The sequence below is a fragment of the Musa acuminata genome, chromosome BXJ1-6 (genome assembly GCF_036884655.1).
Source record: "Musa acuminata AAA Group cultivar baxijiao chromosome BXJ1-6, Cavendish_Baxijiao_AAA, whole genome shotgun sequence".
In the NCBI taxonomy this organism is placed as follows: Eukaryota; Viridiplantae; Streptophyta; class Magnoliopsida; order Zingiberales; family Musaceae; genus Musa; species Musa acuminata.
The window spans coordinates 12610089-12630011 of NC_088332.1; the positions used below are offsets into that span (position 1 = coordinate 12610089).

At 38.1% G+C, this 19923-nt stretch overlaps 3 protein-coding genes across 8 annotated transcripts; all 3 read right to left on the reverse strand.

Annotated features, from left to right (window-relative positions):
- Positions 1-36: 36 nt before the first annotated feature.
- Positions 37-8904, reverse strand: LOC135586488 (uncharacterized). Of its 5 annotated transcripts, none has more exons than XM_065187431.1 (4): positions 8457-8904; positions 5612-5732; positions 2749-5528; positions 37-2648 (listed from the first exon to the last, which is right to left on the reverse strand). In XM_065187431.1, exons 2-4 carry the CDS (start codon positions 5633-5635, stop codon positions 1415-1417), a joined length of 4038 nt encoding a protein of 1345 aa, XP_065043503.1. In that variant the 5' UTR covers positions 5636-5732; positions 8457-8904; the 3' UTR covers positions 37-1414. The 5 variants fall into 5 exon arrangements, with proteins under 5 accessions (XP_065043503.1, XP_065043499.1, XP_065043501.1 ...); XM_065187427.1 differs by having other exon boundaries at positions 5612-8293; XM_065187429.1 differs by having other exon boundaries at positions 5612-8152; positions 8270-8904.
- A 135-nt stretch (positions 8905-9039) lies between these two features.
- LOC135676348 (serine/arginine-rich splicing factor RS2Z33-like) lies at positions 9040-14954 on the reverse strand. The gene is made up of 7 exons (XM_065187432.1): positions 14903-14954; positions 13493-13606; positions 12703-12742; positions 12440-12535; positions 12120-12316; positions 11930-12019; positions 9040-9669 (listed from the first exon to the last, which is right to left on the reverse strand). Exons 2-7 carry the CDS (start codon positions 13597-13599, stop codon positions 9255-9257), a joined length of 945 nt encoding a protein of 314 aa, XP_065043504.1. The 5' UTR covers positions 13600-13606; positions 14903-14954; the 3' UTR covers positions 9040-9254.
- A 645-nt stretch (positions 14955-15599) lies between these two features.
- On the reverse strand, positions 15600-19404 carry LOC103987902 (uncharacterized). Of its 2 annotated transcripts, none has more exons than XM_009406363.3 (4): positions 19248-19404; positions 17651-17763; positions 16721-16935; positions 15600-16194 (listed from the first exon to the last, which is right to left on the reverse strand). In XM_009406363.3, the coding sequence occupies exons 2-4, from the start codon at positions 17741-17743 to the stop codon at positions 15894-15896; spliced, it is 609 nt and encodes a 202-aa protein (XP_009404638.2). In that variant the 5' UTR covers positions 17744-17763; positions 19248-19404; the 3' UTR covers positions 15600-15893. The 2 variants fall into 2 exon arrangements, with proteins under 2 accessions (XP_009404638.2, XP_065043506.1); XM_065187434.1 differs by lacking the exon at positions 19248-19404 and adding an exon at positions 19181-19201.
- Positions 19405-19923: the final 519 nt, after the last annotated feature.

The window sequence follows — 19923 nt, forward strand, 5'->3', positions numbered from 1 at the left end:
AGCCAACCACCATCCTTCAACTTGCAGATGCTACAGTGCCCTGTAGAATAGATTTGACTACTTGCTAACAAGTATAAATAACATGGACACTTGGTGATATTGTACCACAGTGATCTGCATTTCTTTAGTGTACAAAATGAGACATGTCTATTTGACTGTTTAGCCTTTCATTTAACTGTGAGCACTATATATTTAAGCCTTGGTTAAGTGACAAATACCATGCCTTTTTGAGCATCTTAAAATGTCATGTCCTTCGACAATTCATTCAATTATGAATTGCCACCAGTCTTATACTCTTTGTTGCAGGTTTCATTATACCAAAGCTAAATATTTAAGAGATCCCTCTGCCCATGTTTAAGTCAGTTTTAAGTTCATAATTAAGCTGTCTAAAAATACCTTCTTTGAAGTCAACCAGAATCTTTTGGTTCTCATGAACCCCAATAAAGTCAAACTCAGACAGTCCACTTGCTCAGTATGGAATTTAGGTAGCTGTTCCAACAATCCAAACCATATAAATTGAAAATGGAAGACACCCCAATAAGGCATTAACTCTGGGAGCTGAGAAATGCTGATAACTGAAAGCTGTATGGGAACCATTAACTGACGGGAAAGTCTGGAAGTTTCAAATGACGGAGCAAGTCTGCACCTGTTGATGACATTAACTGTAACTTTTCTTTTATTAGGATGAAACAACTCCCTTCAAGCAGCATCTCTTATCTATGGATAGACACCAAGGAGACAATGGAGTCCTTGATCCCAAAAAATATCCATTGAAACTGCAAAATGATCCATAAGAATGTTTTCCAGTTGGAAACCCTCCTCTGAGGTGATGAGCAAAGCCATCCAAAATAGCAGCAGAACCGGAGGAAAATTGCCACGCACTAGTTCATTTTGGATTACAACTGTTGCATGTTTTAACAATATCTTAAACACTTTCTCATTTTCAAGGTTTGAGGTGTCTGCAGCATCTAAGAATCCAATCATGAAATCAATGAAGTCAGAAGCACTCATTCATCTTGGAACCAGAATTTCATATGCATACATGTGCATATAAATATAATTTGCAGAGAGGCACCGATTTGCCAGCAGAGTAAGCAGGAAGGCACTGTCGACTGAGCCCTGACATTCCAAGATGTCTCAATACTGTAAATGTCCAAAAGACAAATAACTCAAACATGGCTGACAATAAGAACATCTGTCACTCGAGATGTTTTCAACCTCATCATCTGGCTTAACCATTACTCTATATGGTATAATTCATAGCAAAACTTGTCAAGCCCGGCCATTGGTGGTTCTTAAGAGTCCCACAAATCTTGTGGCAAGAACTGTTCATGTCAATTTGGTTCTCAAAATGTACAGCAGGATTTGCTACTAAAGGGCCATAAGCAATCACCTAAAATGACACATCTCATAGTCAAACTCTTCTCCTCTTTAGCTGAATATAATTGAAATCACTGTCACGCCTTGCTGGCAGGCCACGGTTTCTGAAATCTTCTCGTTCTGCCATTCTTCTTGATGTGTTTGAAGTGCTTCGCATGACAGGGCCCCTTAAGCTGCTTCTATCAGAGAAACCTTCTCTGTCAGGACAAAACCTTATAGGTCTAGGAGGATCACCATCGACTGGATAAGTAATAGGCTCCTCTCCACTGTCACCAACAGGATGGTGATTCCCACAAGACTGAAGATAAGCACGTTTGCCATCATACTTCCTCCTATGAACCAGCTCATCTTCTGCGTGGAGAGTTTGTTGAGCAAAGTGCATAGACCCATAGTCCTCTGCATTCTCTTGTTGAACACACAAATTAAACCTCCTGATGTTCCTTTGAGAACCCCTAACAGGCCTTGACAAATCCACTTCCCTCATGGGATGCATTTCTCTCATGTCACTAGCTAAGTGAGAATAAGGTGGCAAACCATTTCTGACCATTGCATGTTCAGGTAAGCAAAGATGTCGAGGAGGTGATCTCAGTGGTGGTGACCTGTGTCGCAATAGCTCCACATGTCCCTCATAAACTATACCAGGCGACCTAGGTGGAGAAAACTGATAAGGAGAGCGTGCTCGAGGTAGACATTTGGGAGGACCCCTCCTCCCAGTAGGTGAAAGGTTTCTTTCTCTCAACGAGGGGTAATTATCAGCTTGTTCATATTGCACATATCGGTCTGAATTAAAAAAGGGGTCTATCACTAAATTTGGCAAGCCTCTCACCATCTTCTCATGATCTGGTAGAATGGTTGGGACATGCCTACCGGTGAACGTATTGGAGCTATCTTCCTGATAGACTCCTCTGGAAATCCTAACAGCAATTGATGGTCCATCATGTGCCCCAAGAGAATGCCTACTATATGAAAAATGAGATAAATGTGGTGATTCATTATTCATAAACCTTCTGATGATCCGACCATCACTCCCAGCAGAACCATCTGCTGCAATTCTCAAGGGAACCTCGTGTCTATTACTAGGCCTTGTGAATCTGTAACCTTTAGAGTCATTAACTTTTGGTGCATATCGACGGCCAGAGTCTCGGGCACATGCACTCACATTATGACCATCCCTTCTGGTGTTCATCAAATCCATACCACGTTTTTGAACCGGTTGATCTTGATCATTGCTTCCATATCTAAAAGACCTATTGTCATATCTTTCACTCCTAAAATTTAGAGGAAGTAAAGATCAGAATAACCTGCAAATTGCAACATAAAGAAAATGCCAAAGGAAAGACTAGAGAGAAGACTAGAGAGAATCATCACCTGCCACCTCGAGTGTGTGACCCTTCATGTCTGTGTGGTTTATCAATCAACCCTTTCCTCTCAGTTTGTGAAAAAACAAGTCTAGCTGTAATTGAGTTCATTTTTCCAGAAGATAACTTGTTGATACCCGGTGAATTTACCTTCCTAATCTGACTACATTTACCACTGGCATCTGAATCACTCTCTAATGTCACTGGATTTTTCACAGGGATATCATCCTCTTTAGCATTCACCTGTTGGCTACTTACATCATCCTTGCAAATTTTCACAAATTTTGAGCTACGTGATCCAACGGGCCTCGACTTCATGGGTGGGCCACTTTCCACCTCTTTGGCATTCACCTGTTGGCTACTTACATCATCCTCGCAAGTTTTCACAAATTTTGAGCTAAGTGATCCAACGGGCCTCAACTTCATGGGTGGGCTTCTTTCCTCTTTAGCATTCACCTGTTGGCTGCTTACATCATCCTCACAAGTTTTCACAACTTTTGAGCTAAGTAATCTAGTGCGCCTCGACTTCATGGGTGGGCCTCTTTCCTTCCTATTAGCTTGCTGTAAAAGTTTTGCAAGTCTTGTACTACTTGAAGTCATTGGCACCCTCACTCCTGATGACTCAAGCAAATCTGTTGTTAAACTAGAGCCTGTCTTATTTTTATAATTGCACAAATTGCCATCAAAAGCTTCACCATGATGACCAATCTGTACATCCAAAATTTTCATCTGTTCATTATTAACTTTCAAATTTGGTGGCATATTGGCAGCAACATCCACTGCACCAATTGCATCAGCAACTACATCCAAAATTTGTATCTGTTTTCCATTAACTTCCAAATTTGATAACATATTGACAGAAACATCCACTGCAGCAGTTGTATCGGCGGCTATCTCGTTATCTGCCTTTTCTCGTTCCTCACAGGAAGCCTCAATTGGCTCACGAGGGACAAGATCCCCATGTTTGCCATCTTTGTATTCACCAACACCAGCTCCATGTGTAAGAGCTTTATCTCTAGCAACACTGGGACCATGAGGACTATCATATGGGACTTGCTTGTCATCATAAAGTTCCTGAATCTTAGAAAATAAGTCTACACTTTCCTGTTTTTCCTCACCTCTTGTACCCTTTCCCATGGAATCCAAACGAAGATTATTTTCTGCAATTGATTTCAATGATTTGCAGTACTCATCATCTGAGCGTACAATACCTTCAGATGTACCATTAAGTGCCACAGGTACTACATATTCATAAAACGAGTTAGAACCCAAGCAAGTATCTTCCGAAGTTACAGCGCCTTTGAACTTCTCTTTAACATCCAAACTGAGGGAATCTACATCCAAATCTGCTGCCTTTGAAGCACTTACTTCTGCCTTCTCAAGACTACAAGTGCTATCAAGTGTATCTTCAAATTTACAACATTCTTCGGAAGATGGATTCACAATAGAAGGCGAGGCCACAGGACTAGTATTGATGTCTGTATTAACAATCATCACTGAGCCATCAACATCAAGAACATTTTCATCAGAAGCAGTGACAGAATTCGAATCCATGGGTTCAGTCATGCTCAATGGAATCTCTATATGCTGATGTGTTGGTTTATTGTTGTGAAACTCCATGCTAACTGCCTTAACAGCAGGTCTACTAAAGTACTCATTGGATAACTGTTCAGATAGCTCCATCTTCATCACCCTTCTGACTGCTTGTTTCTCGTCACCAGAACAAGTTACTTTGGCACTTCCATCCTGAAAATGTCCACTACATAGTTGAGGTTTTACAGACATAGAAAGTGCAAGATTTGATCCACTCAGATAAGCATTAACACAGTCATTTTGACTATTGTCTATGTGTGGTTCAGGCTTTATAACTTTGAATGAAGCATTTGACACATTTCTTTCCAAGGACAAGCTTAAATCAGGAGCAACATCTCCCCATTTGATACATGATTCCGGTCTGCTGGGTGGTTTAAGCTGCAAATCTAAGCCAAGCCCAGACACCTTATGCCTCTCATCAGTCTTCCCCAAATTAGACAACCAATGGTCATAGTGACTTCTCCCAATAATAGACTTACCTGATGTGACATCAGCCCGAATTGTTTGTTCAGAGCATGCCTCAATGCCATTCAACATTTCATGCATGCTATGTTCAATAACAGACTCACCGACAGTAGCATCCCATGTGTCAACTGGAATATTTAGATCCAAATTAAACCGGTTCACCACATTAAAAGAACCAGTCTTGGCATCAGTTTCACTAACTGTTATCAGAGGATCAAGAGGCAGATCTGATGAACATGTTTCAGTTATGCCTTGCTGAACCAAGTTGTAACCATAATTTTTTGCATCCGATGATAATGTCAATCGTAACTCTGAATTTGCTGGGTATGTAGGCCTAACACTAGAAATTCTCTCTTCAACATCCATCTCACCTACAGGCAGCCCAGGTGGTCTGTTTGGAGTTGACATGTTTTTGCTGGTATCCATAATTGACAATCCAAAAGACTTGTGACCCATGGTTAAGCTTGCAGTACTAGTTCCCTGACCAGAGGATCTAGCATCTTTTAATGCAAATTCCTGGGAACTAGCTCGGCTGAAACTTCCAGGAATTGGCATAATATCAGTATGTAAAATGTGTTCAGTAGAACTAATTGATATCCCACAATCTTGTGGAGACACATCTGTTTCCTGAGATCTAGGAGATGGGCACTGAGATAAATGAAACTGCCTTTTCTTGATAGGCATGCCAAAAATAGAGTCACTAGAATTTTGGAATGCAAGATTAGGTCCAGACTGCCAACACAGACTTTAAAATGTTAATTCCAAGGAAACATGAAATCTCCATATAATTTATATTCAATGAAGAATAAAAGAACCTCATTATTGTCTGATTCTGACATCTCTTCAAGTGATGGCTGGCAAGTCTACAAAAATTTTCTTTGGCACCGGGCAGAAGGCAAGATCCTATTTATAGAAGGCACCTTAAAGTTCACACTCCTGAGAAGACATCAATGAGGCTATAAGAAAATATAAATACAAAAAAGAAAATAATGAAGTAGTAATTATCTGATTCAGAGTTGTAAAATCTCTAACAGGTGAAATCCAGCATAAATACTACCATAAGCTATTTTAGAAGTCTATTTCATCTCTCATATCAAAGCTCATATGACCAACAGAAGCAAACATGAGTACAGCCAAAGAACACAATTTACCTTTTAATGTCACAATAGGTAACAAAGATCAGCTGGAAGGAATACAGTCAAATCCACTTGACCATTCATATGTGCTAACGGGACAAACAAACGAATATAAGTTGAAGGTTATGAAAAAGAAGATTCTGGATTTTATTTAACTTGAAGATTCTGGGTTTTATTTAAATTGAAAGTCTAAATTAAATTGGAATGGGCAAAATATTTTAGGAGTGTAAATTGATTAAAAGATATTATAATAGAGGCCAGAAAAAAGGATAAACTAAGATACTAGCTATTCTAAAAGAAAAAATATGATGCCGCCACAGACAAATAGGATATGCCTTTGGAAGTTAGTCCTTGACTGTCTAACAAAGCTTTGAACTCCAAAGGAACCTTTTGAGATGAATTCTTGATTTCAGATCAATATGGAATTGAATAGGAAATGCATAATAATACTGTTTACAAGGAACTCATTTTTTTTTTCATTTCTAACATTTGAGGAGAATGTCCATATGCCAAATATGTTGAAGCAGCACTAGTATTTGAAGGAAAATTTCTCCAATGGGAAACATGTAACTCACTGGGACTTTCCTTTACCCTGTTATATATCTTGAAAAGTAAGAAAGCCATTCAAACATAGTTGCTAAGAGGTAACAGACCATCAGCCTAGCCATCCATAATATTCCATGTCCCAAATTCATAATAGCGGCAATAATGAAAAGTAACCTTTGACATCCTTTAGGTAAGATCTACTGACTAATTCTTGTTGCAACCTTACAAGCTGATAATAGGATGAGAAAGACAAAAAGACAACTCCAAAATAAAAATCCAGCAATCTGTTCAATAATGAGAACGACAGAAGGAAGGCAGTCCAGATAAAAAGAATGAACCGATGACCACTCTAGTATTCATCCAGTGCACAAATCTTTAATGACATATTCTGTTTACTAATGAACATCAGCAAAGATTTATCAAAGGGCTCTCACAGGATGAATTTCTTGCTTACATTACCCGAAAACTTGCCTGCTACTAGCAAAGCTCCTCAACTAAAGATGCATATGATGCATTCATTTTATTATCCCATATTTGGTTTTAATGCTAAACCTCCTAACTGCACAAGATGAAATATGCATTTCAACACAAGAACATCCATTAAGGTGCTTTCCTCCAAGAAATCAGTAAAATTCATGAGTTTGATATCACAACATATGTAGTTCATTCCAAATCTCTAAAGTACGAACTGCACCAACCAGTGGTTCACCATGATGTCTGTCAATATTCATATCTAGCAAAGGCATGAGTTGATGTTCTGCTTCTGAAATATCAGTCATCGCATATCAGCTATCCATAGCATGCAACAACAACTGATGTTTACTCATTCTGAAGAACAATTTATATATAGAGAGCAAAGAATTATAACCTATATTGCTCACATGGCTCTTAACTGAGACTTGTAACTAGTTCTGCATTCTTAAAAATCATGAATTACACTAGAAACCTGAAAGATCTAGGTCTTCAATTGACCGATAACAAAATTGAAATGTCCCAGTTTTTATTCCAAAGTTTACTAAAAATAATTATATCATGATCACCAAAGATCTCAATTGATAGCTGTAATAGAACTTCGACAAAGCTGAGAAGATGCCAAGTACAAGTGAAGCAAAGCAGTATCAGATGCACACAATGATCAAGATGTACCAAAGTTCTTCTTAAGGTGAAATAACCACTTTACTGGTCCTGATTTATAATATCTTCGACTCTATTTGGCTACTTAAAGATTTAAATGCTTCTCAATCATTGAACAGAACTCCATAAAGCTATTGGAACGGTGGCAGCCATCAACTCCATTCTACACCTTACTTAGATGCAGGACTACCAGAGAAGTTAGTGGCTAATGCTTCTTCTTAACCCGAGATCACAATTGTTGTCATATTGCCAGCAACTAGAATGAAGCACCACGTTAATCGAACAAACCAATTATCAATAGATCTAAAAAGACACGGCAGCAGCAACAGCGATTTTCTTTGCAGAATCACAACAGCAGCAGCAGCAGCAGCCACCACAAAAGGCCCTCCTTGTTCTTCCTCTGGAGTGCCAAAACGCCACAAGCTGACCTCGAAAGGTAAGGAGTCTCCTGATCGTTATCAAACATCCAGCTTCCACTGACGAATCATATCGATCAGCGAAATGGTAACCGCAAATATAAAAGCTCTTGGCAAAGCAAATCTGTCCAAATTATCACCGAAAGGTCACAATTTGGCCACCACCACCAAAGCCATAAGATGACTTTCCAGTATCAACAATCGGAAGAGCCAGGACTGCGTATAAGACATCAGGGCTCACCTCCCAAGCCCTTATCTCGAGCGTCTAGACTTTTCGAAACATGCAGAAGAAGAATAAAGTAGCGCATAGTTCACGAACCCGAAAGATCTCAGAATCAACCACAAAAACCCAGCAAAAATAAAGGGGGAAATTAGAGAAGAAAAGAAACGATTACAGCGAAGAAAGGCTAAGCCCCAGTCGGCATTACCTGACTCGATCGAACACCGCCGGATAAGAGAAGGGAGAACGCCGTCACAAGGGTTTCCGCGAATTGGCTTCCACCGTCCATTTAGGGACCCTCGCAGCCGGTCATCATACCGCCACGTGTCTCGCTCCGAGAGGAGAGATCGCATATATCTTCCACACGCCCAATCTAAAAGAGCCGAGCCCCTGCTCACCAACCCGTAGGATCACATTCGCGTGCTTGGTAGTCGTGATTTCACCCATCCGTCACATATTCGAAAGCGAGTAGATGAACGGGTCGATGCCCGAGAGTAGGGAGAGCATTTTTGATCCAGCAACGTCCAGTGAAGCCACGTGGTGCGGGCATAGTCTCACCGGGTAGGTGAACGAAACGTGTCTACAACCATGAAAGCCACCCCCGAAGCTTTCTCCCCTGTGAGGAATGGCGTGGTGGCGCCACGACAGGTGGTCGAGGAACGCAAACTCTATGGCACTTCCGCAGTTGCTCCATTGACTAATGAATTATTCATTATTGACACTACATCATAACATATTTTAAGACGCCTTACCAGATAGCCCATTTAGCGTCAAACAGAGGAGCAAGCATCTCGAAGAACTTTGTAAGAGCCATGTTGGTGCGGCCTCTCAATCACGACGAGATACAACCATGATTCTAAAAATAACAATGTTCCAGGTCTGCTAAAACAAAAAGATTACACCCTAATTAACGACATCTTTTTTGCAAAATCCAGCATAACTCACTCAAACTTTAGCATCCCACAAATGTACCTTGAAGGTTCTGTTCGACTGTCAGAGATCAAAGTTAGCTTCGAGGAGACTCGCTGCCCCTGGGTGAAGCATGGCGATTATTGTCTTCCTCGTAGTCCCGGGGGCTCGGGTTAGAGTTAGGGCTAGGGCTTCCCCCATTGGCTGCCGGGCTCCTGTACCTCCCATTCCGAGGGCTCTCCCTTTCTTGACTCATGGGGCTCTTGCTGTTCTCCCTTGGAGGGCTCTGACCATGATCCGATCGCAATTGCTCGGCTTCTTCCTTTGGTGGAGGGCTCATCCTGTCTCTCGGGCTCCTGCTGCCGTCAGGTGAGGGGCTGCGCTTCCTGTCCTCTGATGGTGGAGGGCTCCTCCTCGGGCTCTTCCGTGGGCTCCTGCTGTATTCGGGACTCCTTGATCTGCGAACTTCGCGGTCTCGGCCACGTCCATCTCTCACAGGAGATCTTGATCGACTAGAAACAGAGCAAGTGCTAATAAAGTATACCCAACATAACAGATAACAGATGTAACAAGGAGCAACATATGGTTCAAGATCTAAACTGTTTGATTAGGACACGCTAACCTATCATTAAGGTGAATGATCAACATAAACCATCAAAAAGGTCCAGCTCTAGAAAATTACCTACATAATAAAGCATCTAATATTACATGAAAATTAGATAAGACACGATGTGCAATTCCAACAAAAGCATGTTCTACTTTAACATTTTGTGGGAAATAGCATATCGAAAATCATGGATGAAAATGTGCTTTGTTACCATGTTTTGGATTCCAATATCTTTCACCACATCACTGCTTCAAAGTTCACTGAACTCAAACAAAACTCAAATTGAATTGATTAGAAACTCATTATTTCATTGGGATTTAAGGTTACCTTAAGAGGTGGATGTTGATATCATGTCACTTGTCACCATCTGAATCCCAAGTCCCACCACATTCCAACCATGCTACCAATAGTCCACTTCAATCATGCAGGAATGGAGTGCCACAAGCACCACAAAGTAGGTACTGCTCATTTAGATGGTGGTTTCCCAAAGCAGCTTAGGATGCCACAAGCACAGCAAAGTAGGTACTGCTTATATAGATGGTGGTATCCCAAAGCAGCTTAGGATGCCACAAGCACCACAAAGCAGGTACTGCTCATAGATGGTGGTTTCCCAAAGCAGTTTAGGATGCCAGCAAAGGAGGTGAAATGCAGATGTCAGCAAAAAAGGTTTTCTTTTTTTTCCCCTTCTTTGTTTCAAATTTATGTTGCTTTTTCATAGAAATGGATTAGTAAGGGACAGGTGTGTAACGCCCCCATTTTTCGGATGTAAAATAATACTTAATGGTCTACTTGATAGGAATACTTCATTTAAGCTGAGCTTAGATATATTTTGGGCATAGTTCAGACTTAACAAATTAATGGGTCAATTATTTATGACAAATAACATCAAAGCCATCCAATGATTGAGTATATCGAGAGGCTCAAGTAGCAGAAAAGAAAATTTTGCCTATGCATATATCGTGAAGTGGAGCCACCACAGGCCTACAGCCCTCTAATGCACATACTAAGTTTTAATTTTGAACTATGTTAATCCTTGATGAGAAGGTCAAGCCCTTAAGTGGGAAAATAATAACACTCAATTTAGTCTAATGTTGGAAATGGCATAAGGCTAAGTTTCATGACTAGCATTAACTTTACCTTGGACTTAAACATTTTGGGTAGGCCATTCATGCTAAACATGCTGATGGGTCAATTATTCTATCGGGCCAGATCATGACAAGGTAATTACTAAGCTAATCTTTGAGCTGACTTGGACACAAAACCAGAACTTGAAATCTGACTACAATAGTTTTGTAGATTAAGCACATTTAAGAAGAAAGAAAACCATATGACAATGTGAACACTTCACACAAGCGCATGCCTATATTGCCATCTGTAGAATATTAAATGATAACCAATTGTCTGATAATTGATGGAATTATGCAAGCACCAATTCCTGCATTATAATGAACAACAGTTCCTTCCTCAGATGTACATTATACTCTATCGACCTTCTTACTAAACACCTATATATTGAGCAGTAAAATCTAAAATAAATTAAGAACTTTGAACTTCAGTAAGTTTTCACGTCAACTCAATTTGGCTTGTTTCAAAGCCTAGCTAAGTTCCTAAGATTTTAAATTATGGTAACCATGAACCTGTGTCCAAGAAGCACATAGAAATTGACATTGCAGGTCTAGTAATGTTTTCTTGTTCTATGAGACAAAACACTTGAAAAGGCTTGAAAACAATCGTGTGAGGAGAAAATGAAGTGAAATCTTAAGGACCAGGAGTATACCTCCAAAAATACCAGGCAAAAACAATTCAGGTTCACATTAAAATATGCAAACACTATGCTCACCACACCACTCCCAACCCAAAAAAAGAGAAATTTTAAGCAACCTAATAGATAATTGTTGATATCAGAGGTAAATAGAAAGTGAATAAGGAATAAAAAATAACGCAAGTGGACTAGAAGGTGGAAATATCACTAAGTTTCCATATAGTCTTGAAAATTGTCTCCAGTAGCAACAAATATCCCAACTGCATCTTAAACAGTAAAGTGATAATATAATTAAAAAAAAAATTAAATCATTGCAGCTGCCATCTAAATAACTACTACGTTCCATTATAATTCTTCAAGGTAATACAACATCAATTTGATAACCAACAAATTGTACCAGTACCTGTAACTGCGGCTTCGGCTATAACTTTGACTCCTGCTCCGACTCCTACCACGACGAGGAGAAGTTGAACGTGAATAACTCCGGCCGCGTCTGATATACGAACAAGTGTCACTTATTTGTCAACTAGGAAAAAAGCATGCGAAGTATCTCCATCACTATGGCAGTAAAATAAATGAATACTTTTCATGACCTGAGTTTTTTAGGACTATTCTGGCAATTTCTTTCTATATGTCCTCTCTCTCCACAGCGATAACACTTGTTTTTCCAGTCTCCTGCTTTACAGTCTCGTGCCCAATGGCCATCAATTCCACAATTAAAGCAACGGCCAGATCCAGGAGGTGGTCCTCTTCCGAGATATTCACGAGAACCTCCAGAGCCACGAGGACCCTTCATCCATGATGCAACATTTAAGAGTTTAAGAGTTAGAGTGCCCTCTTATTTAAAATAAATAAAATCAAATGAAAATGATACATGAATTGCAAAACCAATGACATTAAACAATATTCTTACCCCCCTTGCAAATTCCACAATAATACGACTTCCATCAAATTCTCGCCCATCTAGACTGTATCTTGCATCATCAGCATCACGAGAATCACTGAATTCCTAAAAAATGGAAACCACAGAAAAAATATATGTACACACATATATATATATACAAAGGTAGACTATATTTAACAATCTTGTTAGGCTAGTATAAACATATTTCATTGACTTCAGCAACACAATTAAAAAAATACAAAGTTTAGGAAGGGTAGTAGAGATGAACATACAACAAAGGCGAAGTCATGCTTCAAATCCACATTTCGTACTCTGCGGAAATTGTTGCCAGAAAGAGTAAGGCCATCAGGACATAAATACTGAAAGAGATGATACTTCAGCCCTCAGAAGACGAAATAGACACCATTTGATGATGTGATTTCCACAAAAACATGCAATAACATTACAGAAAGAATCGCCAAAGGCTCCTATAAACTTGGAAAGATAGCCACCAAATCCACCAAGGGCACCTTCCAACCAAAGACCTCCAGTTTGGGAAAAAACCCCAAAAACCTTCAACAAGATCATTCAAGTTAAAACACACATGCCCTGTGGTTTAATGTTTTCAGACACACTATGAATAAGAATGCACATAGCCTTTCTCACTGCACTTTGAAAAGACATCCCACCACCCAGCCTGAATTACTCTAATTGGAATGAAAAAAAAAAGTCAAAAACAAAAAGGTACGGATGACCAAAAGAAGAATCCAAATGCTTTAATCTGAAAATGAGTGTAAAAGGTATAGCATCATAGGAATAATAGACTGTTAGATTTAAGGTAGATACAAGAGGTTTTCATAATTCATCTTCAAGACAGAGCAGCACAAAATAATGGTAATTGTTTAAACATCAGGTTTTATGCATCTTTAAATTCACAGAACAAAAGTGAAAATACTGAAAAGAAAACAAGTAAAAAAAATGTAAATACTACCCATCTCAACAATGCTTTTAAGCAACACAACAAGCAACAATTAGCCTTTTCAATGGAATCACATAATCATTTATTTTTCTATAACATATTACCTTCCATATCTGCTGAAGAGATCTTCAAGATCACGGGCACGAGTGCGATATGATATTCGACCGACATATAAACGTGTGCTACCATACCGATCATCATAACGAGGCATCTTCGGACTGCAACAAATAAATATAATCAACATGCAATTTCAATGGATCAAGAGACTGATATAAAATATGTACTTGAAGCAGATCCAACCAAACTGAGCATCTTACTTTTAACAATACCACATTTATAGTCTCTATACTCCTCCTAAATATGCCTTTTCTTTTCTATGGCTAAAACAGGTGCTTAGACATGCCATCCTAGAATGTGAATTTACATATATAGTCATTGTCACGAAATATGATAGGCTATTAAAGTTTCTGTAATTAATCTCTATAAGTTGCAAGCCTATCAAATAGTTAAATTATATATATTTATATACATTCATATATATGTACATATATACATATATATGTATGCATATTGTTAAAGGAGAAAGGTGATCAATATGCCAACAGAAGCATGACATCACTTGAGATACTTTGGTCAATAGCAAGCTACCTAATAATATTGCCAATTATTTTTTTCAAGACTAAGTGACTTAAAAAGAGTAGAAAAGAAGCTTCCTTAAGATGAAGTGAACAACCTCCTCAAAGAAATAGATGGAAAAACTTTGTTAAAATATTTAGTTGTTTATAGAATCAAGCATTCCTAGGTATATAGAGGCACAAATCTACCTACTGAATAAATGAAAGGGCTAAAAGAAACAAAGAATTGTAAAACTAATTCTACAAGAGGTACTAATCTATTCCATAGGCACTTGGACAAAAACCTACAATTTTTTATCCTCACATGTTCAGCATGAACTGAGCAAATAAGATGTCTAAAAGACCAACCATCTTTTCTCCTTGCAGTTCCACATGCACTGAACTTTGACAAGATGTACAAAATCCATCTTCTATTATCGGCCTTTTATATATAAAATAGAATGCCACCTATCAAACCCACATGAATTGATCTTCTAGAAGAAGATCGATATATAAATACCCAACCATCTGATACTGTTGCCGCATTATCTCAACCAAAAAAACCTCGTAATAAGATAATTCTTTATGGATCGAGGCAGAGTCAAATAGCATTATCATTCTTTAACATCCCGGCCTATCAAACCCACACGAATTGATCTTTGACAAAAAGAACAATCAACAAAACCCAACCCAACTCAAGACTATAGACCGATCAAGATTTCCTAAAGACACGAATAACAATCGAGCAAAAGGAAACCTTTATATCTTTACGATTCTGGCAAAGAAAAACATATCCAAAAAAAATGGCTCAAGATCGATGATTTCAAGAACACGAGAGAGAATCAATAGAGAAATAAGCAGCGAGATAATAATACCGAGGGGCTCGAGAGAGAGACTCACCTCGGGTCGGATGGCACCTCGAAAACCCTAAGCTTCTAGATCACGCTTGGGGCTCTTAGGGGCCCCTTCGAGGGTATATATAGATGTACTGGCCTCTGTCTGTTTTGACGGTTGTGATGCCTCTTGGTTTTACCAACGGCTGGATGACGCTGTAGAAAAACGGTATGATGAGCGGATAACTCGTGCGAGGCTTCTACGCTTTTATTTTCCTATATATATATATATATATATATATATATATATATATATATATATATATATATATATATATATATATATATATATATATATAATAATATTAAAAAATAACTAAAATATTCTTAATATATTTAGCATGTTTTAGGTTATTGATTATATTTGTATTAAAAAATCATCATTTATAAAGATTTTTATTTTTAAAATTTTTTTATTTGTTTGAAACCAAACCGAAACATCCGATTTCCGATTTTTGTTTGAAAATTAGAATTGAAACTGAACCGAATCACTCCGGTTCATTGAACAATCGATCTGATTTGAATCACCTAATTCTTATTCGAAGCAATTGAATCATTGATCCGATCTGATTCCTATTCGATTTCAGTTTGAATCAAACCGGGTCCGGCTATCTCAAGCAATTCTTCTCCCATCCGGACAACGAAAACACAACTGCTACTGATCGCAACATGTTAGCAAATACTCAACTACGTCACACACGCACTTCTCAGATGAATAGGCACTGTCAATACCTATTACACTACCGGGTAAATCCAAACTATAATGCAAGGAAGTACTGCCTTGAAACAGTTCATGTCCCAATCTAGGAAGTACATGATTCCAGCAGATGGGACAACAATTATCTAAGCAAATCTTGGAAAGACCATCATGAACTGATACTGATCCATATGAAAATACAAGTTCCAGGACTCTGACATAAATGATAAAGAGCTGCAAACCAAACACAAGTGCCCACACTGCTGTCTAATTCTGTATATATATACTTCTGGTTCACACTTCACACCTTGGGTGCTGGATGCCCAGCTCCATTGGAATCAAATTCAGTTGCATAGACCTGTCCGTATTCTCCCTTTGGATCATCCTCGTCCAGGTAATCAGCTCTTGCATTTAGCGTCAGCATCTGGCAGACAAGCCAAAAGAGGGATGCATCGAGGGCGAGGAAAGCTGCACCACCAAAGAGACCGGTCTTGGCAGTAGCACACTCTGTATCAAGATCATGGTGAACATTGCGTGAACGGGAAAGGCCTTCTGTGATGGTAGCCCACATCATCATCCCCAGTGCAAGAATTGAGACGACCCTGAAGCAAGAACATTTGCATATCAGAGAAAGTCATAATGACGGCTGGGCAATATCTAATAGCTAACAAGAAGGTTAGGAGTATAAAATCATGAATGACAATCCCTCAAAAGGTCATGAACAATATTATGTTCTGAGAAGACAATGTTGTGAAACATAAAACACAACCAAACGATAAACAAAGCAGCCAATTAAAAAACAATAAATTACAAGACTCCTGAAAGAATTTATCTCCATTAGCTCAACAGCAAATAAGAAAAGCAACCATAAGATGCAGCAACAAAGATGAACCCATACAACCAGTAGCATCTTATATGTACGCAGAGTGCAACAACTGATGCCGAAATAAGCCATCAAAAGTGTGATTACATATACCTTAATCTTCCTAAAATCATGGTATGACTTCCTCATGCTTAAATATCACTAATATTTCACATCCAGATTCCGTATTTTAAGTTTTATCAACAAAGTTGACCAGTAGTGCATGGAAAAGTAAGTCACCTCAGAAAGAGATAAAAAGATCTTACTCTGCAATCATCAAGAATACAATCAATGTAGTACTGCAGAACAAAGCTTGATTGGGAACTGTCTTGCCTTTGTACGGATAATACACAGCAATGTGCCCTATAACAGCAGCTAGAAAGAGAGTCACAACAGATAAACTTCCCAAAGCAACTGTTGGATCACTCGGGAACTTGCAGATGACAACATCCTTTCCCTTAATCGGAGTTCCATAAGGTGGCTGCAAAGAAAATACTCAACCAAAATAATAATCGTGATTGAAGTTACTAATAAAATATGTAGGCAAACATAAATTTTAATTAAAAAAGTACAAGCCAAAATTTAAAAAAAAAAACTGAAAATGTGTTTGTTCCAAGACACTGATTTTTTCTGCATGGACTTGTTGTAGGGTTACAAGCAACCACCAGATGCATGTCAACAGCAAACTATAAAATTACTCTTTACCTTAACTATAAAATTACTTTTGATGTATCAGTTGATCGGAGCAGAAAAAGTATAGAGTCTTGTGAGAATTAATTAACCTCAAAAAACCCAACTCGCTTCCTCTCTCCACACTGTTAAGTTGTGATTATAGTTGTGTATGTTATGTATACATACATATTTATGGTGTACAAATGTGTGTATAGAACCAGTCTTAATTTCCAACTCTAACTATATAAGTAATCTCAGAAAATCTAATTCGCTTCCTCTATCTATGATGTAAGCAATGATTGGACCAGTGATATAGATACGTGTGTATTTATGCACACACACATATATATATACATGTCTTAATTTTCAACTCTGGGCTATGTAATTTGGAAGATCAACAGTCAAAAGATTTTCTTTTCAGTAAAGGAATTGATAAAAGCAAGGGAATAGGTGCCCCGAACTAGGTTGATATTCATCTTCACAGTATATGTTAAATATAAGAAAAAAAGGTAAGGAAAAGGAACCTTTTTGTTTTCAGCAATTACACCAAATATAAAGGACAGTGACCCAAAAAATGCCACAGCAAGGGCAATCTTTGTGGTTTGGTTTAGAGCCATCAGTCCGATACCCCAACACCCTGCAAATTAAATAGTGAGAGATGTTGAGAAAGAAATATAAAAAGTACCTTCTTGTGGTGCTTCTCAACTTAGACCTAAAAGATAAGGTGTATGAACAAATTAAAATTCAGATCTCGGAAAACTTCCAATTGATTAAGTCATCAACTTACTTGATTTCCTAAAATTCATTTGTGCCTGTAGCAATTATTTAAAGCTAAAGGAATCAAACGATGTTAATGCATGACTATTCACAAAACCGAAAGAACCAAGAAATTGAGTTTCAATAATTTTTTTCTAGTATCTTTGCAGATTTACCAGTTGTCGTAATCACGCCTGCAATCTGATATTTTTAAAATTTCGAAGAGATTATGATTATAAGCAAATTTCATACTGAATAAAGGATATCATTTTTTTTTGCAACTTAATCTTTTAAAGCGCTTTAAACAATAACCAATTAGCTACTATCTTGACTGTTCTTTTCAAGCAAACTCTCTCAATATTCAATACGAAATAATAGTGATATTTCTAGCATATAGCAAGTTATATAGCAACTAATTCTTAGTCCTTAGCTGATATTAGAGTGCTCGAACCACCATAGGCTAAGAATGATATTATGAGCCCACACTTGGTTCCATTCATAACACAAATTATTATCTAAAAATGCTATCATAATTTTATTAACCTCCAATAATTGCAGTTGCAATATGTAAAGAAAAACTCATCAATCTGAAAGCTTCAAATGAAAAGAAGAACACTATAAATTTATGGATCTAACAACTGACTACAACAATGAAAAGGAAAAATTACAGAAACACTTTATTCCGGTGTAAAGAAGGAAACCAAGAAAATTTAAACCACAATTGACCATAGAACCCTATCAAGTTAGTTAAAGAGCGAAAATATGACAAAAGTGACGGAACGAAAGAAGACAGAAAGCAAAGAGCAATAATCACGGTTTCCTAACCGCACTAACATGTGTTATAACATGGTGGGGCACAAAGATGCAAAATCTTTCAGAAAGACGGGAGCTAAGCTTAAGTTCTCCCAACCAAACTGCTAAATTCTGGAACAAATCGATCCCATTAACAAATTTTAATCAAAAGGCGAAACAGACAAAAGACGAACCGCATGAAGTCCACACCTAAAATTTAGATTATCCTTTCAAAAAGCTGATATTTTCTTCAAAGATATTAAAGCATCACCCAAAAAGACTACATACAAAAAGAGAGATCAGGTCAAAATCAATTTAATTCTTGCCAAAAGAACCAGAGATGCAACCACTTCGGTCAAGTAAACAAACAATTTCTAACTCAGATCCCAGCTAAAGGCATCAACTTTCTACGCCATTTTCAACCACAAGAACCAAACTCTTCCGATCAGGATGAGGAGAGAGAGAGAGAGAAAGAAAACAAAATCAATCTTTAGCGCCGATCTCACACATGAAGCACAAAGCTCCGCAAGAAATCACCAGGGTGGGTGAGTGAGTGAGGAATCAATCTCATACCAGTCGGATCCTTCAAGCGGCGATCACAGGGAGCAGGAGAGACTTCGAGGAGATACTTAGGAATGGTCGGCCGTGAAATAAATAAATATATATATATATATATAAAGAGAAAAAGGTGGAGTGTGGTAATAACTACAACGAAATAATAGCGATGACTCCCTTGGGCATCTATTACGAAATAATCCATCCTTATAGTTAGATTAACGAAACCGCCACCACCATGTTAGAGATGACCGATTCCAATTATTCATCGTTATTGCAAGATTAACGAAACTGACACCGCGCTGACATCTGCTTTCCAAAGTCGATGTCAAATATGGGGGAACGTATTAGGCCTCGATCGTAGTTAGTAAGCAAAGATGCTGTCATTTGTAATATTGGAATCGCCTTGTCGAGATTTTGATCGAGTACATATCATTCTAAAATTGATGTAAATTGTTTCTTTACGTTCTAATAATTAATTCTTGAGTTATAAACACATCTCGTTCTAAATTGCTTACATTAATTCTACATTGGGTAATTATTTTGAATAAATTTGATCTCAGGAATTTACTATCAAACTACATAGACTGGTCTACTATGAACATGTATAATAATTTACAAAGAATCCTTCCACACCAGTGGACGAAAACTCATTTTAGTCCCAAAAATGTACAAGCCTAGAGAAGTTTCAATT

What these genes read in the sequence shown, in the direction of transcription:
- LOC135586488 (XM_065187431.1), bottom strand. Translation starts at nt 5,635, where the DNA reads ATGTCAGAATCAGACAATAATGAG. An exon ending in CAGAATCAGACAATAATGAG is followed by an intron (nt 5,529 to 5,611) that starts GTTCTTTTATTC and finishes CTGTGTTGGCAG; the next exon opens with TCTGGACCTAATCTTGCATT. An exon ending in TCACACACTCGAGGTGGCAG is followed by an intron (nt 2,649 to 2,748) that starts GTGATGATTCTC and finishes TCTAAATTTTAG; the next exon opens with GAGTGAAAGATATGACAATA.
- LOC135676348 (XM_065187432.1), bottom strand. Translation starts at nt 13,599, where the DNA reads ATGCCTCGTTATGATGATCGGTATGGTAGCACACGTTTATATGTCGGT. An exon ending in TTGTGGAATTTGCAAGGGGG is followed by an intron (nt 12,317 to 12,439) that starts GTAAGAATATTG and finishes TCATGGATGAAG; the next exon opens with GGTCCTCGTGGCTCTGGAGG. An exon ending in AGCCGAAGCCGCAGTTACAG is followed by an intron (nt 9,670 to 11,929) that starts GTACTGGTACAA and finishes CTCTGTTTCTAG; the next exon opens with TCGATCAAGATCTCCTGTGA.
- LOC103987902 (XM_065187434.1), bottom strand. An exon ending in TAATTGCTGAAAACAAAAAG is followed by an intron (nt 16,936 to 17,650) that starts GTTCCTTTTCCT and finishes TTTTCTTTGCAG; the next exon opens with CCACCTTATGGAACTCCGAT. An exon ending in GTATTCTTGATGATTGCAGA is followed by an intron (nt 16,195 to 16,720) that starts GTAAGATCTTTT and finishes TTCTTGCTTCAG; the next exon opens with GGTCGTCTCAATTCTTGCAC.